This window comes from Manis javanica, chromosome 3 (assembly GCF_040802235.1).
Source record: "Manis javanica isolate MJ-LG chromosome 3, MJ_LKY, whole genome shotgun sequence".
Taxonomy (NCBI): domain Eukaryota; kingdom Metazoa; phylum Chordata; class Mammalia; order Pholidota; family Manidae; genus Manis; species Manis javanica.
Genome location: NC_133158.1, coordinates 77,407,260 through 77,425,141, shown reverse-complemented (window position 1 = coordinate 77,425,141; position 17,882 = coordinate 77,407,260). Strand labels below are relative to the sequence as shown.

Sequence of the window (17,882 nt, the reverse complement as noted above, 5' to 3'; positions counted from 1 at the left end):
TGTTGTTTAATTTCTATGTATTTGTGAATTTTCCAGTTTTCCTCTTACTACTGATTTTTAGTATAATTTCATTGTGGTTGGGAAAAATATTTGATATAATTTCTATCTTTAATTTACGGAGACTTGTTCAGGGGCCTCCCTAGAAAATGTTCCATGTACATTTGAGAAGAATTTGTGTTCTGTTGCTGTTAGATGGAATGTTCAGTATATGTCTGTTAGATCCATTTGGTTTACAGTGTTCAAATCTAATTATCTTTATTGATATTGTGTGTGGATAATTTATTCATTGTTGAGAGTGGAGAAATAAACTCCACTATTATTGTGTTACTCCTTATTTTTCCTTTTACTTCTGTTAGTATTTGCTTTATATGTTTAGGTGCCTTGATGTTGGATGCATAATGTTTATAATTGTTATGTCTTCTTGATGAATTGACTTCTTTATCATCATAGGTACCTTGGAGTACCTTGACTCTTGTGGCAATTTTTAACTTGAAGTCTGTTTTGTCTAGGCTACTTCTGCTCTCTTTTGGTTACCATTTGCTAATAATAACTTTTTCCATCCCTTCACTCTCAGTCTGTGGGTCCTTAGAACTAACATGAGTATCTTGGAAGCAGCATGTTGTTGGATCTTGTTTTAATTCATTTCATCCATTCTTTGTCTTTTGATTGGAGAATTTAATCCATTTACATTTAAAGTAATTATTGATAGACAAGGACTTGTTATTGCCATTTTGTTAATTGTTTTTTGACTGTTTTGTAGATCCTTTGTTACTTGCTTCCTCTCTCATTGTCTTCCTTTATTATTTGATGATTTTTTGTGATGGTATGCTTTAGCCCTTTTATCCTAGTATTTTGTGTATCACAGGTTTTTCCTTTGTGACTACTAAAGTATCTTATATTTGTAACATTGTATTACAAGCTGGTAACAACTTTGATAGCATATGGAAAGTTTGTACTTAAAATTCTCCCTCACGTATTAGGTAATTGATGTTGCATTTTTATATTGTGGATCCAATAAAAAAATTTTTGTAGTTATAGTTATTTTTAGTACACTTTCTTTTTAACTTTAAAACTAGAGTTGTAAGTGAATTATCCATCACCATTACAAGAGAATTTATATTTACCATTACCATGAGCTTTACACATTCATATATTTTTGTGATGTTAATTAGTTTCTTTATTTTCCAGCTCGAAGAATTCCCTATAGCATTTCTGGTAAGGCAAGTCTAGTGGTAATGAACTCCCTCAACTTTTGTCTGGGAAATTCTTTATGTCTCTTCCTTTTCTCAAGTACAACTTTTCTGAATATTGGATTTTTGGTTGATAGTTTTTTCTTTCAATATTTTGTATATATCATCTCACTCCTACCTGCAGTTTCTACTTACAAATCCTCTTATAATCTTACTGGGGTGGGGTGTATGTCTCCTTTGTATGCAATGAGTCATTTTTTTCATGAGTCTGGATGACCCTTTCTTTGCTCATGTTTATAAGTTTTCAACAATTATTGCTTTGAATAGCCTTTCTGTCTCTGTTTTTCTCCTCATCTGGGTTTCTATGTATATCTTGCTTCTTTTTATGGTGTTCTGTAAGTCCTGTATGTTTTCTTCTCTCATTCTTTTTCTTTTTGCTCTTCTGGCTGGATAATTTTGAATGACCTATCTTCAGTACACTGATTCTTTATTCTACTTGTTTGAATCTGCTGTTGAAGCTTTCTCTTAAATTTTTCAGTTCATTGTGTATTTCAGGTTTAGGATTTCTGGTTGTATTTGTGTGTGTGTATGTGTGTGTTAATAGTTTCTATTTCTTTTTTGAACTTATTTTGTTCATATATTGTTTTCCTAATTTGGTTTAGTTGTCTGTGCTAATATAGTTCACAACTTCTTTAAGAGGGATTATTCCAAATGCTTTCCCAGACAGTTTATAGACCTCCATTTCTTTAAGATCAGTTATGGAGTTATGTTAGTTTCCTTTTGTGGTGTCATAGTTACCTGATTCTTCATGATCCTTGATTCCTTGCATTGATATCTGTACATTTCAGTAAATCATCCCCTCTTCCAGACTTTATAGGTTGTTTCTTCAGTGAAAGATCTTCACTAGTCAGCTTACCTTGGAGTACTGGACAGGTCAGCTGGTAGCATCTATGGGCAGGCCAGGCTTGCTATAAGGGTCGCTGGCTGGGTGAGGCCACTGCCCATGCTCTAAGGTTGCAGAGTGCTGTTGGCTAGGCTTTGTGGTTGGGTGTGCTGGCTGGGCTACACATTCAAGGAGGGCCACTGGATGGACTCCTTGATTAGGCAGGCTGCTGGCTGTGCTCTGTGATCAGGTAGGGTCACTATCTGGGCTCTGCAATCACCTCTTGTCAGGTGAAGTTGCAGACTATGTTCCCTGGCAGGGTGGTGCCCCTGGTTGAATTCTGTGATTGGTCAGGGCTGTGGAATGGGCTCTGCAATTGTTCCAGGTTGCCGGGGGCCTCCAGGCTGTACCACCCAACTGGATGCTGCTGGCTGGACTCTGTTTGGGTGGGACAGCAGGCAGGGCTGCAGGCTGGACTTTGCAATCAGGTAGGCTGCTAACTGTGCTCTGCTCGTTGGTCCAGGTCACTGGCTGGCCTCTACTTAAGAGGGGCTTCTATCTGTATCCTGCAGTTTGGTGGAGACTATGCTCCATGATGAGGCAGGGTTGCTGTCCAGGCTCTCATTGTGTAGGTCACTGGCTGAACTCCTTGTCTAGGTTTTGCAGGCTTTGTTCAGCAACTGAGAGGGTCCTAGGCTTAGGCTAGGCTCTTGACTTGGTGGAGTTATAAGCTGGGGTCTGCAGCTTGGTGGTACTGGAAACGGGGCTCTACAGCTGCCTGGCCTCTCTGATCAGGCTTACTGGATGACTGGGACCTGAGGCTACACTCAGCAATTGAGCGGGGCTGAATATTTGCTTTCCTGCTCAGGTGGGGGCAGTAAAATGCGCCCACAGCCAATATAGTCTGTTGACTCGGGACCCAAATCAGGCAGAACTGCCAACTAAGCTCCCTGGCCAGATGGGCCCACTGGTTCAGTTCTGCAGATGAGCAGAGCCACTGACTGGGATCTCTCCTTGGGTGCCACTGCAAACATAAATGTAGTTTGCCAAGATTTGAAAGCCCTACCCCCTTCTCCATCTCTCTCTGATTCTAATTTGTCAAGCCCTGAAGATAACCCTGCTGATCCCCATGAGGCAAGACCAGAATTGGTCTCCTGGGAAGTCTTCTGCAATGGTGGGGGAGCTGGATATTTACCTTGGGCTCTTCTCCCACTGGAAGAAATATATACTCAGGGGCCCTTCTGGTGGGAGGGGTGATGTAGAGAGTAGCTACTGCCCTTACCTTTCTATTGCAGTTCTTGAACTCTGTTGTCCAGGGGTTGTTTCAACTTAACCACATTTGTGGGAAATTCAGTGGTATCTTATCTCTGGCTATTGTTAATTGGTCTTCTTAGAAGGGGGACTGAAGGGGGGAATGACCTATATTGCTATCTTGATAATGTCACCCTACAATTTTTCTATCTATTCATCTGCTGTTGGATATTTGCATTGTTTCCAGTTTGGGGCTATTAGAAATGAAATTATATTAATATTTGTGTTTACATCTTTGTACGGACATATACCTAATGGCTGGGTCATGAAATAGGTGCTTTTATTTTCAAGAATCTGCCAAACCAATTTTATTGTCCAAGTTATTTTGCATTCCTACTGACAGTCTAGGATTATTCCATTTTTTTTCTACATTCTAACCAACTATTTGATATGGCCAATCTTCTAAATTTTAGTGATCCATGTGGTGTTATATCTCATTGTGGTTTTAAGCTATAATTCCCTAATAACTAGTGATGTTGAGCATTTTTTACTTTATTTGCCATCTTTATGTCTTCTATGGATAAGTGTCTCAGTTTGATGAAATACTCTAAAAACTTGGCCCATTTTAGGATTGTTTGTTTCATTTTGAGTTCTAAGAGTTCTTTATATAGTCTAGGTAAAAATCCTCAACAAGTATCAGTTTGTCCCAGTCTGTGGTTGCCTTTTCATGTTCATAATTATGTTTTTTGAAGAGGAAGCTTTAAATTTTGATGAAGTTTAATGTATTGGTATTTTTAATAGTCCATGCCTTTTGTGTTGTATTTAAGAAATCTTTACCATAACTAAAACCCCTAAGATTTTCTCCTCTGTTTTCTTCTAGAAGTTTTATAGTTTCAGCGTTTACATTGAAGGCTATCATCCACTTTGAGTTGATTTTTGCAAAAGATTTGAGATTTATTCATTTTCGCATATGATTATCCAGTTGTCTAGTATCAGTTGCTGAAAAGATTGGCCTTTCTCATTTAACTTCCCCATTTAACTGGGACTTCTGTTGAAAATCAGTTGATTACATATGTATGTATCCTTTTCTGGATTCTGTTCTATTGATTTGTTTGTTTTTATCTAAGTGTTAAACTATCTTGATTACTATAGCTTTACACTAAGTCTTGAAATCAGGTAACATAAATAATTCAACTTTTTTTCAAAATTGTTTGACTATAGATGCTCTGGAGTTCTGTGCCTTCTTTGTATGAATTCCACTTATAATACACCATTTCAATTTTTAGTTCCTCTAAAATGGAGAACTTGAAAGCACTTGTAAAATGATCTGAATGCAGAATACTTCTAGATTTTTATAACTTCTCCCTCTGATCTTTGATACTTTTCTTGTCCATATTTAATTCAATAGCAATTTTTGTTTTACTCTTTTCAACAGTTCACCTTTGAGTCTTTCCAAGTGCTCACCTTTGTTTTCCAGAATTATTTCTTCTTTTTACACTTGATTTCAAAGGTTCATATAATAGATACTTATATTATAATTACAGTAATATTATGAGTAGCATAAACTGATTTGAAAGTAACTGAAATTGGTGGGAATGAAAGTACATGTTCCAGAGGGAATTAAAAGCAAACCAGCAGAATAACAAAGCTGGTTCTTGTACTATCTCATTTGTCTTTGAAGGAAGAGAAAATCTTTTTTCCACCTCAAACAAGTTTCTTCCAAGTTTATATAAGCCAACATACAGGGCTGAAAGGATATATCCTTTTAATGTACTAAATTTTAGCTGACTCCCAATATGGTGATTAGGTGGATGTTAGTGATTGTTTCAGATAATTTCTGAATTTGTATAAGTAATGGTTTTCAAACTTTCTGATAAAATATTGGGAGTATATATTGTATGATTCCATTAATATGACATTCTAGAAAAGGCAACACCATAGGGAGAGAAAACAGATTAGTGGTTGCCGGAGGCTGAAGAAGGGGCAGCACCTGAGAATTTTTAGGTGATGAAACTATTCTGTGTGGTACTGTGGTTGTGGGTACATGTATGTTTCCATGTATTTGTCAAACCCCTTTGAACAGTACACAAAAACTGAAATTTTACTACATGCAAATTTCACCCCCCAAATCTCAACTAGGATGTCAGGCGATCTTAGGGTGTAATGTGGACTATAATATTCTCATTCTCTTTGCCTTGTGAAGACACAATGAGAAGGTGTTTATCTACAAGCCAGGAAGAGAGTTCTCACCAGGAACTGAGTCAGCTGACACTTTAATCCGGGACTTCTAGCCTCCAGGACTGTGAGAAAATAGTTGTTTAAGCCCCCACCAGGCTATGGTGTTTTATTATGGCAGCCTAAGCAGAATAACACAGACACCAAATACCTCTTCCTTCTAGTCTCCTACCCTTGGCAGGATCCTCTCATTGTCCATGGTGTTTTTGGAATAGCATGGTTGGTACCTAATGTGACAGCAGTCACTTATTTTGAACAGTGGTTTGATGGTTTGGGGAGCCCAAGTTTCAGTCACTTGTTCAATGGGAGGAGGCAAAGGAACTGAATCAGGAACTGGCATCAGCTCAGGAATACTTGTATTCCAAGTTTATGCTATCAGAGACGAGCCAGATTTGCTGGTGAATATCTCCCAAATTAGCTGCATCAGAAATGAGCTTACTTTGCTTTTACTTACCTAACCTTAAGATCTACACTTTGTTTTGCTTAGAGAAATGAAGTTTAGTACTGTTATCATCTAAACCATTTTTTGAAGACATCAGAAATGACTGGTATACCTTTGGTTCTATATCATAACATACAAACCTTAGGTTCTCATTTTTTCCCCCAGTTTTCAATGTTAGGTTATCATAAATTCAGCATTCAGAATCCTTATGCTGTGTCACAACTTGAGGTAGGGAATTCAAGAGGAAAAGATTTGGAACACCATGCTAGGTGCTTTTCGTATGTCATCTCTTTTATTCCTAAGTGCAGGTAATGGTGCCCCTAATTTGCAATCAAGGAAAGGAGCTCAGAAAAGTTAATTTAACTAGAATTGCACTACTAGTAAGAGGCAAAGTTGTGGATCAGACCCAGTCAAGCCAGGATTAAAGCACATACTCTCTACAGTAGTATTCTGCTTTGGGAATGTGGTGATTTTGCAGTCAGAGATAATTTAAGAGTCTAGTAGTGATGGACAGGCCTCTCCCAACCCATCCACTCTTGTTTGTGGCTATAATGACTGTATATATGTGTATGTAAGAGGGTTATGAGTGCCTGTATGAATAAGGGTTAATAAGGATACACTAATCTCCAAAACCATGACATAGAACTCAGTATATCCACTTGCCAGACAGCCAAACTGTTACAGATACGTGACAGGGCGTCCACTGATTCAGAGATGAGACTTAGAGCAGAAGTCTAGGACAAGGAACTGTTCATCATTAGGCAGAGGCAATGCAAGACACCTTTTATGACTACAAAAGACCTGGGAAGGCTGAATTTCTTTGAGAAGGAAGGAGAATGAAATGGTTACTACGGAAGAGACTGCCCTAAGGAGAACCTCCTTTCATTTTATTCATAGGTCTGGTCACCCATGCATATAATCCTGCCATGAAAACATCTGAAGGAGCACATGGAGTCCATTATGGTCAGTAAATGTAAAAATAATTAATGTTAGTTGTAGTTTATATTAATTATTCTTATTCAACCTTGAGATAATTGTCTGGGGTGGGTCTAATTCTAGTCTTTATTTGCTGGGATAAATTCAGTTAACCTCTCTGTGCCCCAAGCACTTGAGAATACACAGTGCTCTGCTATCCCTTCAGGCTTCCTGAGCAAATGGTCTGTTTCTTAAGGGCTCCTCTCAGTCTCTGAATTTTATATAACTACTACGGGAGTCTTACAGCTTGGAAGAATGAGGTAACCCAGAATTAGGAAGGGAAAAGCATTCAGGCGTTTTTGTCAGAGGACCCACATCCGTAACACGGAGAGTAAAAGGAACAGGTCTGTTTCAAGGGAGAATAGAATATAAGTGGACTAATTTCATGCAATGAAAGATTCAAGGACCTGTCGTCTCAGTGCCCCTGCTTGGCAAATCGGGTTTCTCTGGTAAGAGGGGGGAAAAAGAATCCGCTACTGAGAGGAGAGCCCAAGTAAGGGCATCTCCTGTTTGGTCACTTTCGCTAACAAGAAAAACGGATGCTCCCTGGGGAAACCCCGATGCCCCAAAAGTTTCGCAGAGGGGCCAGGGCTCAGGCTACAGGGCGTCAGCCGTGAGACCCCTTGCGCGCAGGAGGAGCCTAGCGGTGCCAAGCGCGAGGGATGTCAGCTCCGCGTCCTTGTCTGGAGGCTCCGCGCTCCGCGCCGGCGGTGTCAATCAGCATTCTCAGCCCGCCCCTCCCGGAGCTCGACCAATCGTTGCTCGGGGTCGGGGGTGAGGAAGCGCAGGAAGTTCGGGCCGGGAGGTCTGGCGTCCAGTCGAGTGGCCCTGACGTTCAGTATCCCTGCAACCGGAGAGCACACGGAGGGTGGCAGGGCCGGGAGGTGAGTATCGAGCTGCGGGGTGTGCGTGGCGCTGCCGCGGGGCAGCCCCATTGGCCGACTGCTTGCGCGCGTCTCTGGTCTGCTAAGCCCCTTCCTCCGCGCTCCGCGTCCCCAGGCCTGTGCGGAGGAGCTGCTGCCCCGGGGGTCATGACTGTCGTGCTGGATCCTGAAAGGGGAGGCTCCGGTCTAGGCGGCGCAGAGTCGGAGCCCCGGCTGCCGCAGCCTCGGACCTGAGACGCCCCAGCCGCGCCAGGTCCTGGCAGGGAGGGGCGGGTCTGGGCGTGGGCATCTCCATCTCCAGTTTTCTCCACTGGCTGCTTGGCGGGGATGTGCAGTTGCATCGCGTCAGGACAGACACCTTTCCTAACCCGGAACGGGGCAGAGCGTCCCTGACATCTTTCTTAACCGCGTTCGAGACACTTGAACACGCGTACCCCCTCAGCCCCTACTTCCCGTCTCATCTGCGGCTCCCAGCTTCAGCTGCTGTTGGCTGCCAGTGCTGTCACACTTTGGACTGTTCTCGCCTTACTGGGCTGTAGTTTTGGGACATCCGGTTCAGATTGTATTGGGAGAAAACAAAGTGACTTTACAAGAAGTGATGTAGAGACCCTGCCTGGCCTGTCGCCTGTCTCTTCTTGGACAAAGGCCACTAAGGTGATGGTAAGAGGGATTCTAAGGATTTATACAAAATTTGTGTGTAATGTCTGTTAAATTTTCCTTGCTTTTCATTGTTTACTCTGAAGGGGGATTGTTGCCTTATTGCCTAAAGATAAAGGATCACACTGCTTAGATCCCCCCACCCCTCCAAGCCGCTGTTAGTTATCATGTGGAACATCACAATGTGCTTGAAGCTGGCAGGACTCCCAGAGCCTAATTGTCTAATTTCACACAGTGGAGGCGGCAGCACACTATTCCTCCGTAGTGTTCGGGTTCTGCTTTTCTTTTACTGTGTTTAGTATCTTCTCTCTGTATCTGTTATCCTCACAATCTCTCTGGCCTGATAGCTGCTGTTCTTTGTTAGTGAGAAAGGAAATGAAGAGATAGATCACTAAAGTGAGGTTGGTGTCCCCAGTTGCCCTGGAATTGGATTGTCTTGAGGGGACAAGGTAAGTTACAATTCAAACACCATTTGGAAAGGCCATCCCTGACCAATTAATACAAATAACAGCCCTTGGCCACCTTAAAGGAGTGGTACTCCTACCGACTGCAGATTATAATCATCCAGAGACCGTTCTTAAGGGCCCTGGTCCTGCAGATTCTGATTCAATTGAGTGAAGTCCAGGAATTGATATATTTAAAAGCTTCTAAGATGAAGTTCTTAGAAGATGAACACATAAAGATGTGTTCTTTCTTATAACATTTAGTACTCTGTGACTTGTTTAACTGACTTGGTTATTTCTCTAGTCCCCACCCTCACACTCTTGAAATAAAGAGGTGCTGCTTTGGAAGGAGGGCAAAGCAAGGCCTAGGTGAGTCAGCACTGTAGGCATGTGAGGTGGGTACATGAAAGAGAACTGGAGGCTGGGGAAACAAGTCCTGCAGACTTCTGTCCCTGCTTCATCTTTGTCCAAACATGGACCTTATTTGGTTGGCCCATTGTTGTCATAGTTTTGGGTGAGTCTCCAGTTCTTTCTGTAGATCCTGCCCTGTTAAATTTCAAGGTCACACTCAGCACCCTGTTAAATACAGCTGCCCTTTGGAAACTGTCATATAGAAATATTTGTTTGGGTATACTTCATATAAAAATTTGTGCTTTTGACTTTTACGTAGGGGTCTGTGTGTTCCAAATTAAAATTCCAGACACTTGCTTTGACAAGTACAATTACATGATCAGAGTGTTTAGGATGGGGACCGTCCAGAGACTGGAAGTGTGGTTGTCCTCTAATATATTGTCTTTGTGATATGATTGCTTAAGAATATTAGCTTCCCAGAGGATGGGGTTACTGCCTAATTGTCTTTTTAATACTGAAACTGACCATTGTAATTCTAAGTGATGTAAGCAATCACTTTGTAATTCTCCTGTGAGATGGAGATGGAAAGTCAGGTACCTAATGGCAGTCGAGGGCTGTCACCACAGGCTGTAAAGAAATAGATTGGTCAGTAAGTATTCTTAATCAAATTTGGCAAAACAAACCCAATAGACCATGCATTTTACCTTTTGCTTGTCGTTTGAACATGAATATGAAGCCTGAGTAAGTGGTGGACTGATTCTTCAGAAAGATTTAAAAACAAGACTGCTCAAGTTTAGATTCCTCATGGAGTAACTATAATTGTTAGATCTGTCTAGATACATCTTGTTTTCTATAGTGAAAGAATGCATCATTGAGCTACATGATTATTCTAGTCTTAAAAAAAATAACATGGAGCTTTTATCTATGGTTTATATATTTTTTCAGTTCTATTGCTACTTACAAAGTTTTGACTGTCAGCCCAGACCTGGGAATGATTTGCCATGTTGAAGTTCCTGTGTATAAATAGCCAGTTACTGTTTTTTATTAGTAGGAAAGGATATGTTCTTATCTCCACTCTTCCCACTAGGTTGTACTGAAATCTGTGTATATCTCCTTGCTATAAAATTGTACCCCTGATTTCAATTTTTTCCTTTTTTAATTTTTAGTATCTTTAAACTGTATGTCATGTGCTTATCTCTGTTGCAGCAGGAAGTATGGTATAAAAATGAAAAAACATGTGCTTTGAATATGGCAAGAAAAGAATAAGGGCTGCTGTCATGATTGCCTTAAGTCGGGACTTGATGCTGGCAGGAAAGTTAGATGTAAACTCTTATTTCTTACTTCCAATAAGCATCTCTTCTTAGGGGCTGGAAATTTCCCAATAAAAGGTAAATTCATTCAACTATATATTTGTTATTTTTTGGTTGATCTAGGAAACCTTTTTCTAGAGTCATTCCTATCTGGCACTATTGTTCTTACTCAATTCTAAGGTACTTTGAGATACCCAATGATATGTTTCTACTCTCTTTGCAAATAGAGTTCTTGTTATAATTCCTAGGTTTTATATTGATAGGTAGCTAACAGAAAACTGTTACAGGTTTCTTCTTTCACTTTGAAATCTTTCATTTTAAATAGAATTGTTTTCCCATATCTGATTTAATGCCATGTTTCTGCTTATGGCTCATCTTTAATTATTACTTTTATACATCATTATTCTTTGTTTGTAAATTTTATTTTCTGATAAAAAGTTAGGACAAATGGATAACTTCCTAGAAAAATACAACGTTCCAAGACTGACCAAGGAAGAAACAGAAAATCTAAACAGACCAATTACCAGCAAGGAAAGTGAAGCAGTAATAAAAAAACTACCCAAGAGCAAAACCCCCCTGGCCAGATGGATTTACCTCAGAATTTTATCAGACATACAGATGTTAGGGTCCATAAATCCGGGGATTTCCCGTGAGAACAAAGCACACTGGCAGGGAGATGTAAGTACAAGCAGTCTTTATTCAGCCAGCAAGCTGGGGCCGACAGCACCTCCCCTGACACACAGGCCAGGTCAGAGCAGTCGACCCCGAGGCAACTTTAGGTATGGATTATATAGGGTTTTCACAGCCTACACAAAAGCCCACGCAGTTCTACAACCAATAGTTTTAAAACACACTCTAGGAGGCGGGAGCCAAGATGGCGGCGTGAGTAGAGCAGTGGAAATCTCCTCCCAAAAACACATAGAGCTATGAAAATATAACAAAGAAAAATCTTCCTAAAATAGAGACCACAGGACACAGGACAACATCCAGACCACATCCACACCTGCAAGAACCCAGCGCCTTGTGAAGGGGGTAAGATACAAGCCCCAGCCCGGCGGGACCCGAGCGCCCCTCCCCCCGGCTCCCGGCGGGTGGAGAGAAACCGGAGCAGTTTTTTTTTTTTTGGCGAGCGCTTTTTGGAAGCCTTAGAGGGACGGGCCCCCGTTGCTGGGGAGGCAGGGTGGCGGGACCGGTGAGGAGGTGCCTGGGAACAGCGCCGGAGGACAAAGAATATCCCGCGTTTCTCCCTGCGAGACCTGGGGGCGGGTGCCTGAGACCGGTGCCTGAGGACGGAGGAGGTCGCGCGTTTTTCCCCTTTTTTTTTTTCTCTTTATGGCAAGCGCTTTTTGGAAGCCTTGAAGGGACGGGGACCCCAGTGCTAGGGAGGCACGGTGGCGGGACTGGTGAGCGGGTGGCTGGGACCGGCGCCTGAGGACAAAGAATATCCCCCGTTTTTCCCTGCGGGACCGGTGGGCGGGTGCCTGAGACCGGCACTTGAGGACAGAGGAAATCGCGCGTTTTTCCCCTTTTTTTTTTCTCTTTTCTGCGAGTGCTTTTTGGAAGCCTAAAAGGGACAGGGACCCCGGTGCTAGGGAGGCAGGGCGGCGGGACTGGTGAGCGGGTGCCTGGGACCGGCACCTGAGGACAAAGAATATCCCGCATTTTTCCCTGTGGGACCGGTGGGTGGGTGCCTGAGACCAGCACCTGAGGACGGAAGAAATCGCGCATTTTTCCCCTTTTTTTTCTCTCTTTTTGCCAAGTGCTTTTTGGAAGCCTTGAAGGGACAGGGACCCCGGTGCTAGGGAGGCAGGGCGGCAGGACTGGTGAGCGGGTGCGTGGGACCAGTGCCTGAGGACAAAGAATATTGAGCGTTCCTTCCCTGCGGGACCGGTGGGTGGGTGCTTTTTGGAAGCCTTGAAAGGACAGGGACCCTGGTGCTAGGGAGACAGGGCAGCAGGACCAGTGCGCGGGTGCCTGGGACCGGCACCTGAGGAAAAAAAAAAAAAAATCGCGTGTTTTTTCTTTTTTTTTTCCTTTCTGTTCCCTCTCTCATTGTTGCTGTTGTTGTTTTGGTTTGGAGAGTGCTTTTTGGAAATCTTAAAGGGGCAGGACAGGTCACTTAGACCAGAAGCAGGGAATCTGGGGATCTCTGGGCACTCTAACCCCCTGGGCAGCAGGGAGCACAGAGGCCCCTTACGGAGATAAATAGTCTCCTGGCTGCTCCCCCTCTAACGGGGCTCCACCATTTTGGAGGAACAGCCCCAGCCAGGCCAAGCCCACAGCAACAGTGGAGATAAACCCCAAAGCAACTGGGCAGGAAGCAGAAGCCCTGTCTGCGCACAGCTGCCCAGCACAAGCCACTAGAGGTCGCTATTCTCCCAGGAAAAGGCTACAAACCAACAAGAAGGGAAGCTCTTCCAGCGGTCACTTGTACCAGCTCTGCAGACTATCTCTATCACCATGAAAAGGCAAAACTACAGGCAGACAAAGATCACAGAGACAACACCTGAGAAGGAGACAGACCTAACTAGTCCTCCTGAAAAAGAATTCAAAATAAAAATCATGAACATGCTGACAGAGATGCAGAAAAAAATGCAAGAGCAATGGGATGAGATGCAGAGAAAAATGCAAGAGCAGTGGGATGAGATGCAGAGAAAAATGCAAGAGCAGTGGGATGAAGTCCGGAAGGAGATCACAGATGTCAGGAAAGAGATCACAGAAGTGAAACAATCCCTGGAAGGATTTATAAGCAGAATGGATAAGATGCAAGAGGCCATTGAAGGAATAGAAGCCAGAGAACAGGAACGTATAGAAGCTGACATAGAGAGAGATAAAAGGATCTCCAGGAATGAAACAACACTAAGAGAAATATGTGACCAATACAAAAGGAAAAACATTCGTATTATAGGGATACCAGAAGAGGAAGAAAGAGGAAAAGGGATAGAAAGGGTCTTTGAAGAAATAATTGCTGAAAACTTCCCCAAACTGGGGGAGGAAATAATCGAACAGACCATGGAATTATACAGAACCCCCAACAGAAAGGATCCAAGGAGGACAACACCAAGACACATAATAATTAAAATGGCAAGGATCAAGGACAAGGAAAGAGTTTTAAAGGCAGCTAGAGAGAAAAAGGTCACCTATAAAGGAAAACCAATCAGGCTAACATCAGACTTCTCAACAGAAACCCTACAGGCCAGAAGAGAATGGCATGATATACTTAATGCAATGAAACAGAAGGGCCTTGAACCAAGGATACTGTATCCAGCACGACTATCATTTAAATATGATGGTGGGATCAAACAATTCCCAGACAAGCAAAAGCTGAGGGAATTTGCTTCCCACAAACCACCTCTACAGGGCATCCTACAGGGACTGCTCTAGATGGGAGCACCCCTAAAAAGAGCACAGAACAAAACACACAACATATGAAGAAGGGAGGAGGAGGAATAAGAAGGGAGAGAAGAAAAGACTCTCCAGACAGTGTATATAACAGCTCAATAAGCGAGCTAAGTTAGGCAGTAAGATACTAAAGAAGCTAACCTTGAACCTTTGGTAACCACGAATCTAAAGCCTGCAATGGCAATAAGTACATATCTTTCAATAGTCACCCTAAATGTAAATGGACTTAATGCACCAATCAAAAGACATAGAGTAATAGAATGGATAAAAAAGCAAGACCCATCTATATGCTGCTTACAAGAAACTCACCTTAAACCCAAAGATAAGCATAGACTAAAAGTCAAGGGATGGAAAAACATATTTCAGGCAAACAACAGTGAGAAGAAAGCAGGGGTTGCAGTACTAATATCAGACAAAATAGACTTCAAAACAAAGAAAGTAACAAGAGATAAAGAAGGCCACTACATAATGATAAAGGGCTTAGTCCAACAAGAGGATATAACCATTCTAAATATATATGCACCCAATACAGGAGCACCAGCATATGTGAAGCAAATACTAACAGAACTAAAGAGGGAAATAGACTGCAATGCATTCATTGTAGGAGACTTCAACACACCACTCACCCCAAAGGATAGATCCACCGGGCAGAAAATAAGTAAAGACACACAGGCACTGAACAACACACTAGAACAGATGGACCTAATAGACATCTATAGAACTTTACATCCAAAAGCAACAGGATATACATTCTTCTCAAGTGCACATGGAACATTCTCTAGAATAGACCACATACTAGCTCACAAAAAGAGCCTCAGTAAATTCCACAATATTGAAATTCTACCAACCAATTTTTCAGACCACAAAGGTATGAAAGTAGAAATAAATTCTACAAAGAAAACAAAAAGGCTCACAAACACATGGAGGCTTAACAACATGCTACTAAATAATCAATGGATCAATGAACAAATCAAAATAGAGATCAAGGAATATATAGAAACAAATGACAACAACAACACTAAGCCCCAACTTCTGTGGGATGCAGCGAAAGCAGTCTTAAGAGGAAAGTATATAGCAATCCAGGCACACTTGAAGAAGGAAGAACAATCCCAAATGAATAGTCTAACATCACAATTATTAAAACTGGAAAAAGAAGAACAAATGAGGCCTAAAGTCAGCAGAAGGAGGGACATAATAAAGATCAGAGAAGAAATAAACAAAATTGAGAAGAATAAAACAATAGCAAAAATCAACGAAACCAAGAGCTGGTTCTTTGAGAAAATAAACAAAATAGATAAGCCTCTAGCCCAACTTATTAAGAGAAAAAGAGAGTCAACACAAATCAACATAATCAGAAATGAGAATGGAAAAATCACGACAGACTCCACAGAAATACAAAGAATTATTAAAGACTACTATGAAAACCTATATGCCAACAAGCTGGAAAACCTAGAAGAAATGGACAACTTCCTAGAAAAATACAACCTCCCAAGACTGACCAAGGAAGAAACACAAAAGTTAAACAAACCAATTACAAGCAAAGAAATTGAAACAGTAATCAAAAAACTACCCAAGAACAAAACCCCGGGGCCGGACGGATTTACCTCGGAATTTTATCAGACACACAGAGAAGACATAATACCCATTCTCCTTAAAGTGTTCCACAAAATAGAAGAAGAGGGAATACTCCCAAACTCATTCTATGAAGCCAACATCACCCTAATACCAAAACCAGGCAAAGACCCCACCAAAAAAGAAAATTACAGACCAATATCCCTGATGAACGTAGATGCAAAAATACTCAATAAAATATTAGCAAACAGAATTCAACAGTATATCAAAAGGATCATACACCATGACCAAGTGGGGTTCATCCCAGGGATGCAAGGATGGTACAACATTCGAAAATCCATCAACATCATCCACCACATCAACAAAAAGAAAGACAAAAACCACATGATCATCTCCATAGATGCTGAAAAAGCATTTGACAAAATTCAACATCCATTCATGATAAAAACTCTCAGCAAAATGGGAATAGAGGGCAAGTACCTCAACATAATAAAGGCCATATATGATAAACCCACAGCCAGCATTATACTGAACAGCGAGAAGCTGAAAGCATTTCCACTGAGATCGGGAACCAGACAGGGATGCCCACTCTCCCCACTGTTATTTAACATAGTACTGGAGGTCCTAGCCACGGCAATCAGACAAAACAAAGAAATACAAGGAATCCAGATTGGTAAAGAAGAAGTTAAACTGTCACTATTTGCAGATGATATGATACTGTACATAAAAAACCCTAAAGACTCCACTCCAAAACTACTAGAACTGATATCGGAATACAGCAAAGTTGCAGGATACAAAATCAACACACAGAAATCTGTAGCTTTCCTATACACTAACAACGAATCAATAGAAAGAGACATCAGGAAAACAATTCCATTCACCATTGCATCAAAAAGAATAAAATACCTAGGAATAAACCTAACCAAGGAAGTGAAAGACTTATACTCTGAAAACTACAAGTCACTCTTAAGAGAAATTAAAGGGGACACTAATAAATGGAAACTCATCCCATGCTCATGGCTAGGAAGAATTAATATCGTCAAAATGGCCATCCTGCCGAAAGCAATATACAAATTTGATGCCATCCCTCTCAAATTACCAGCAACATTCTTCAATGAATTGGAACAAATAATTCAAAAATTCATATGGAAACACCAAAGACCCCGAATAGCCAAAGCAATCCTGAAAAAGAAGAATAAAGTAGGGGGGATCTCACTCCCCAACTTCAAGCTCTACTACAAAGCCATAGTAATCAAGACAATTTGGTACTGGCACAAGAACAGAGCCACAGACCAGTGGAACAGATTAGAGACCCCAGAAATTAACCCAAACATATATGGTCAATTAATATTTGATAAAGGAGCCATGGACATACAATGGCAAAATGACAGTCTCTTCAACAGATGGTGCTGGCAAAACTGGACAGCTACATGTAGGAGAATGAAACTGGACCATTGTCTAACCCCATATACAAAGGTAAACTCAAAATGGATCAAAGACCTGAATGTAAGTCACGAAACCATTAAACTCTTGGAAAAAAACATAGGCAAAAACCTCTTAGACATAAACATGAGTGATCTCTTCTTGAACATATCTCCCCGGGCAAGGAAAACAACAGCAAAAATGAGCAAGTGGGACTACATTAAGCTGAAAAGCTTCTGTACAGCGAAAGACACCATCAATAGAACAAAAAGGAACCCTACAGTATGGGAGAATATATTTGAAAATGACAGATCTGATAAAGGCTTGACGTCCAGAATATATAAAGAGCTCACACGCCTCAACAAACAAAAAACAAATAACCCAATTAAAAAATGGGCAGAGGAACTGAACAGACAGTTCTCCAAAAAAGAAATACAGATGGCCAAGAGACACATGAAAAGATGCTCCACATCGCTAATTATCAGAGAAATGCAAATTAAAACTACAATGAGGTATCACCTCACACCAGTAAGGATAGCTGCCATCCAAAAGACAAACAACAACAAATGTTGGCGAGGCTGTGGAGAAAGGGGAACCCTCCTACACTGCTGGTGGGAATGTAAATTAGTTCAACCATTGTGGAAAGCAGTATGGAGGTGCATCAAAATGCTCAAAACAGACCTACCATTTGACCCAGGAATTCCACTCCTAGGAATTTACCCTAAGAACGCAGCAATCAAGTTTGAGAAAGACAGATGCACTCCTATGTTTATCGCAGCACTATTTACAATAGCCAAGAATTGGAAGCAACCTAAATGTCCATCTGTAGATGAATGGATAAAGAAGATGTGGTACATATACACAA

At 41.5% G+C, this 17,882-nt stretch overlaps 1 protein-coding gene across 10 annotated transcripts in view; it reads left to right on the top strand.

Moving 5' to 3' along the window:
* Positions 1 to 6,818: 6,818 nt before the first annotated feature.
* NXPE3 (neurexophilin and PC-esterase domain family member 3) overlaps positions 6,819 to 17,882 on the top strand; it is a 41,081-nt gene continuing 30,017 nt past the window's right edge. For 3 of the 10 annotated variants that reach the window (XM_036998727.2, XM_036998726.2, XM_036998725.2), the window contains exon 1: positions 7,976 to 8,520. In XM_036998727.2, coding sequence (XP_036854622.2) covers positions 8,518 to 8,520 — 3 coding nt within the window. In that variant the 5' untranslated portion in view covers positions 7,976 to 8,517. Of the gene's footprint in view, positions 7,861 to 7,975; positions 8,521 to 10,517; positions 10,700 to 17,882 lie in introns of those variants that run through there. The other 7 variants (XM_017673324.3, XM_073231716.1, XM_073231715.1 and 4 more) reach the window with 6 other exon arrangements.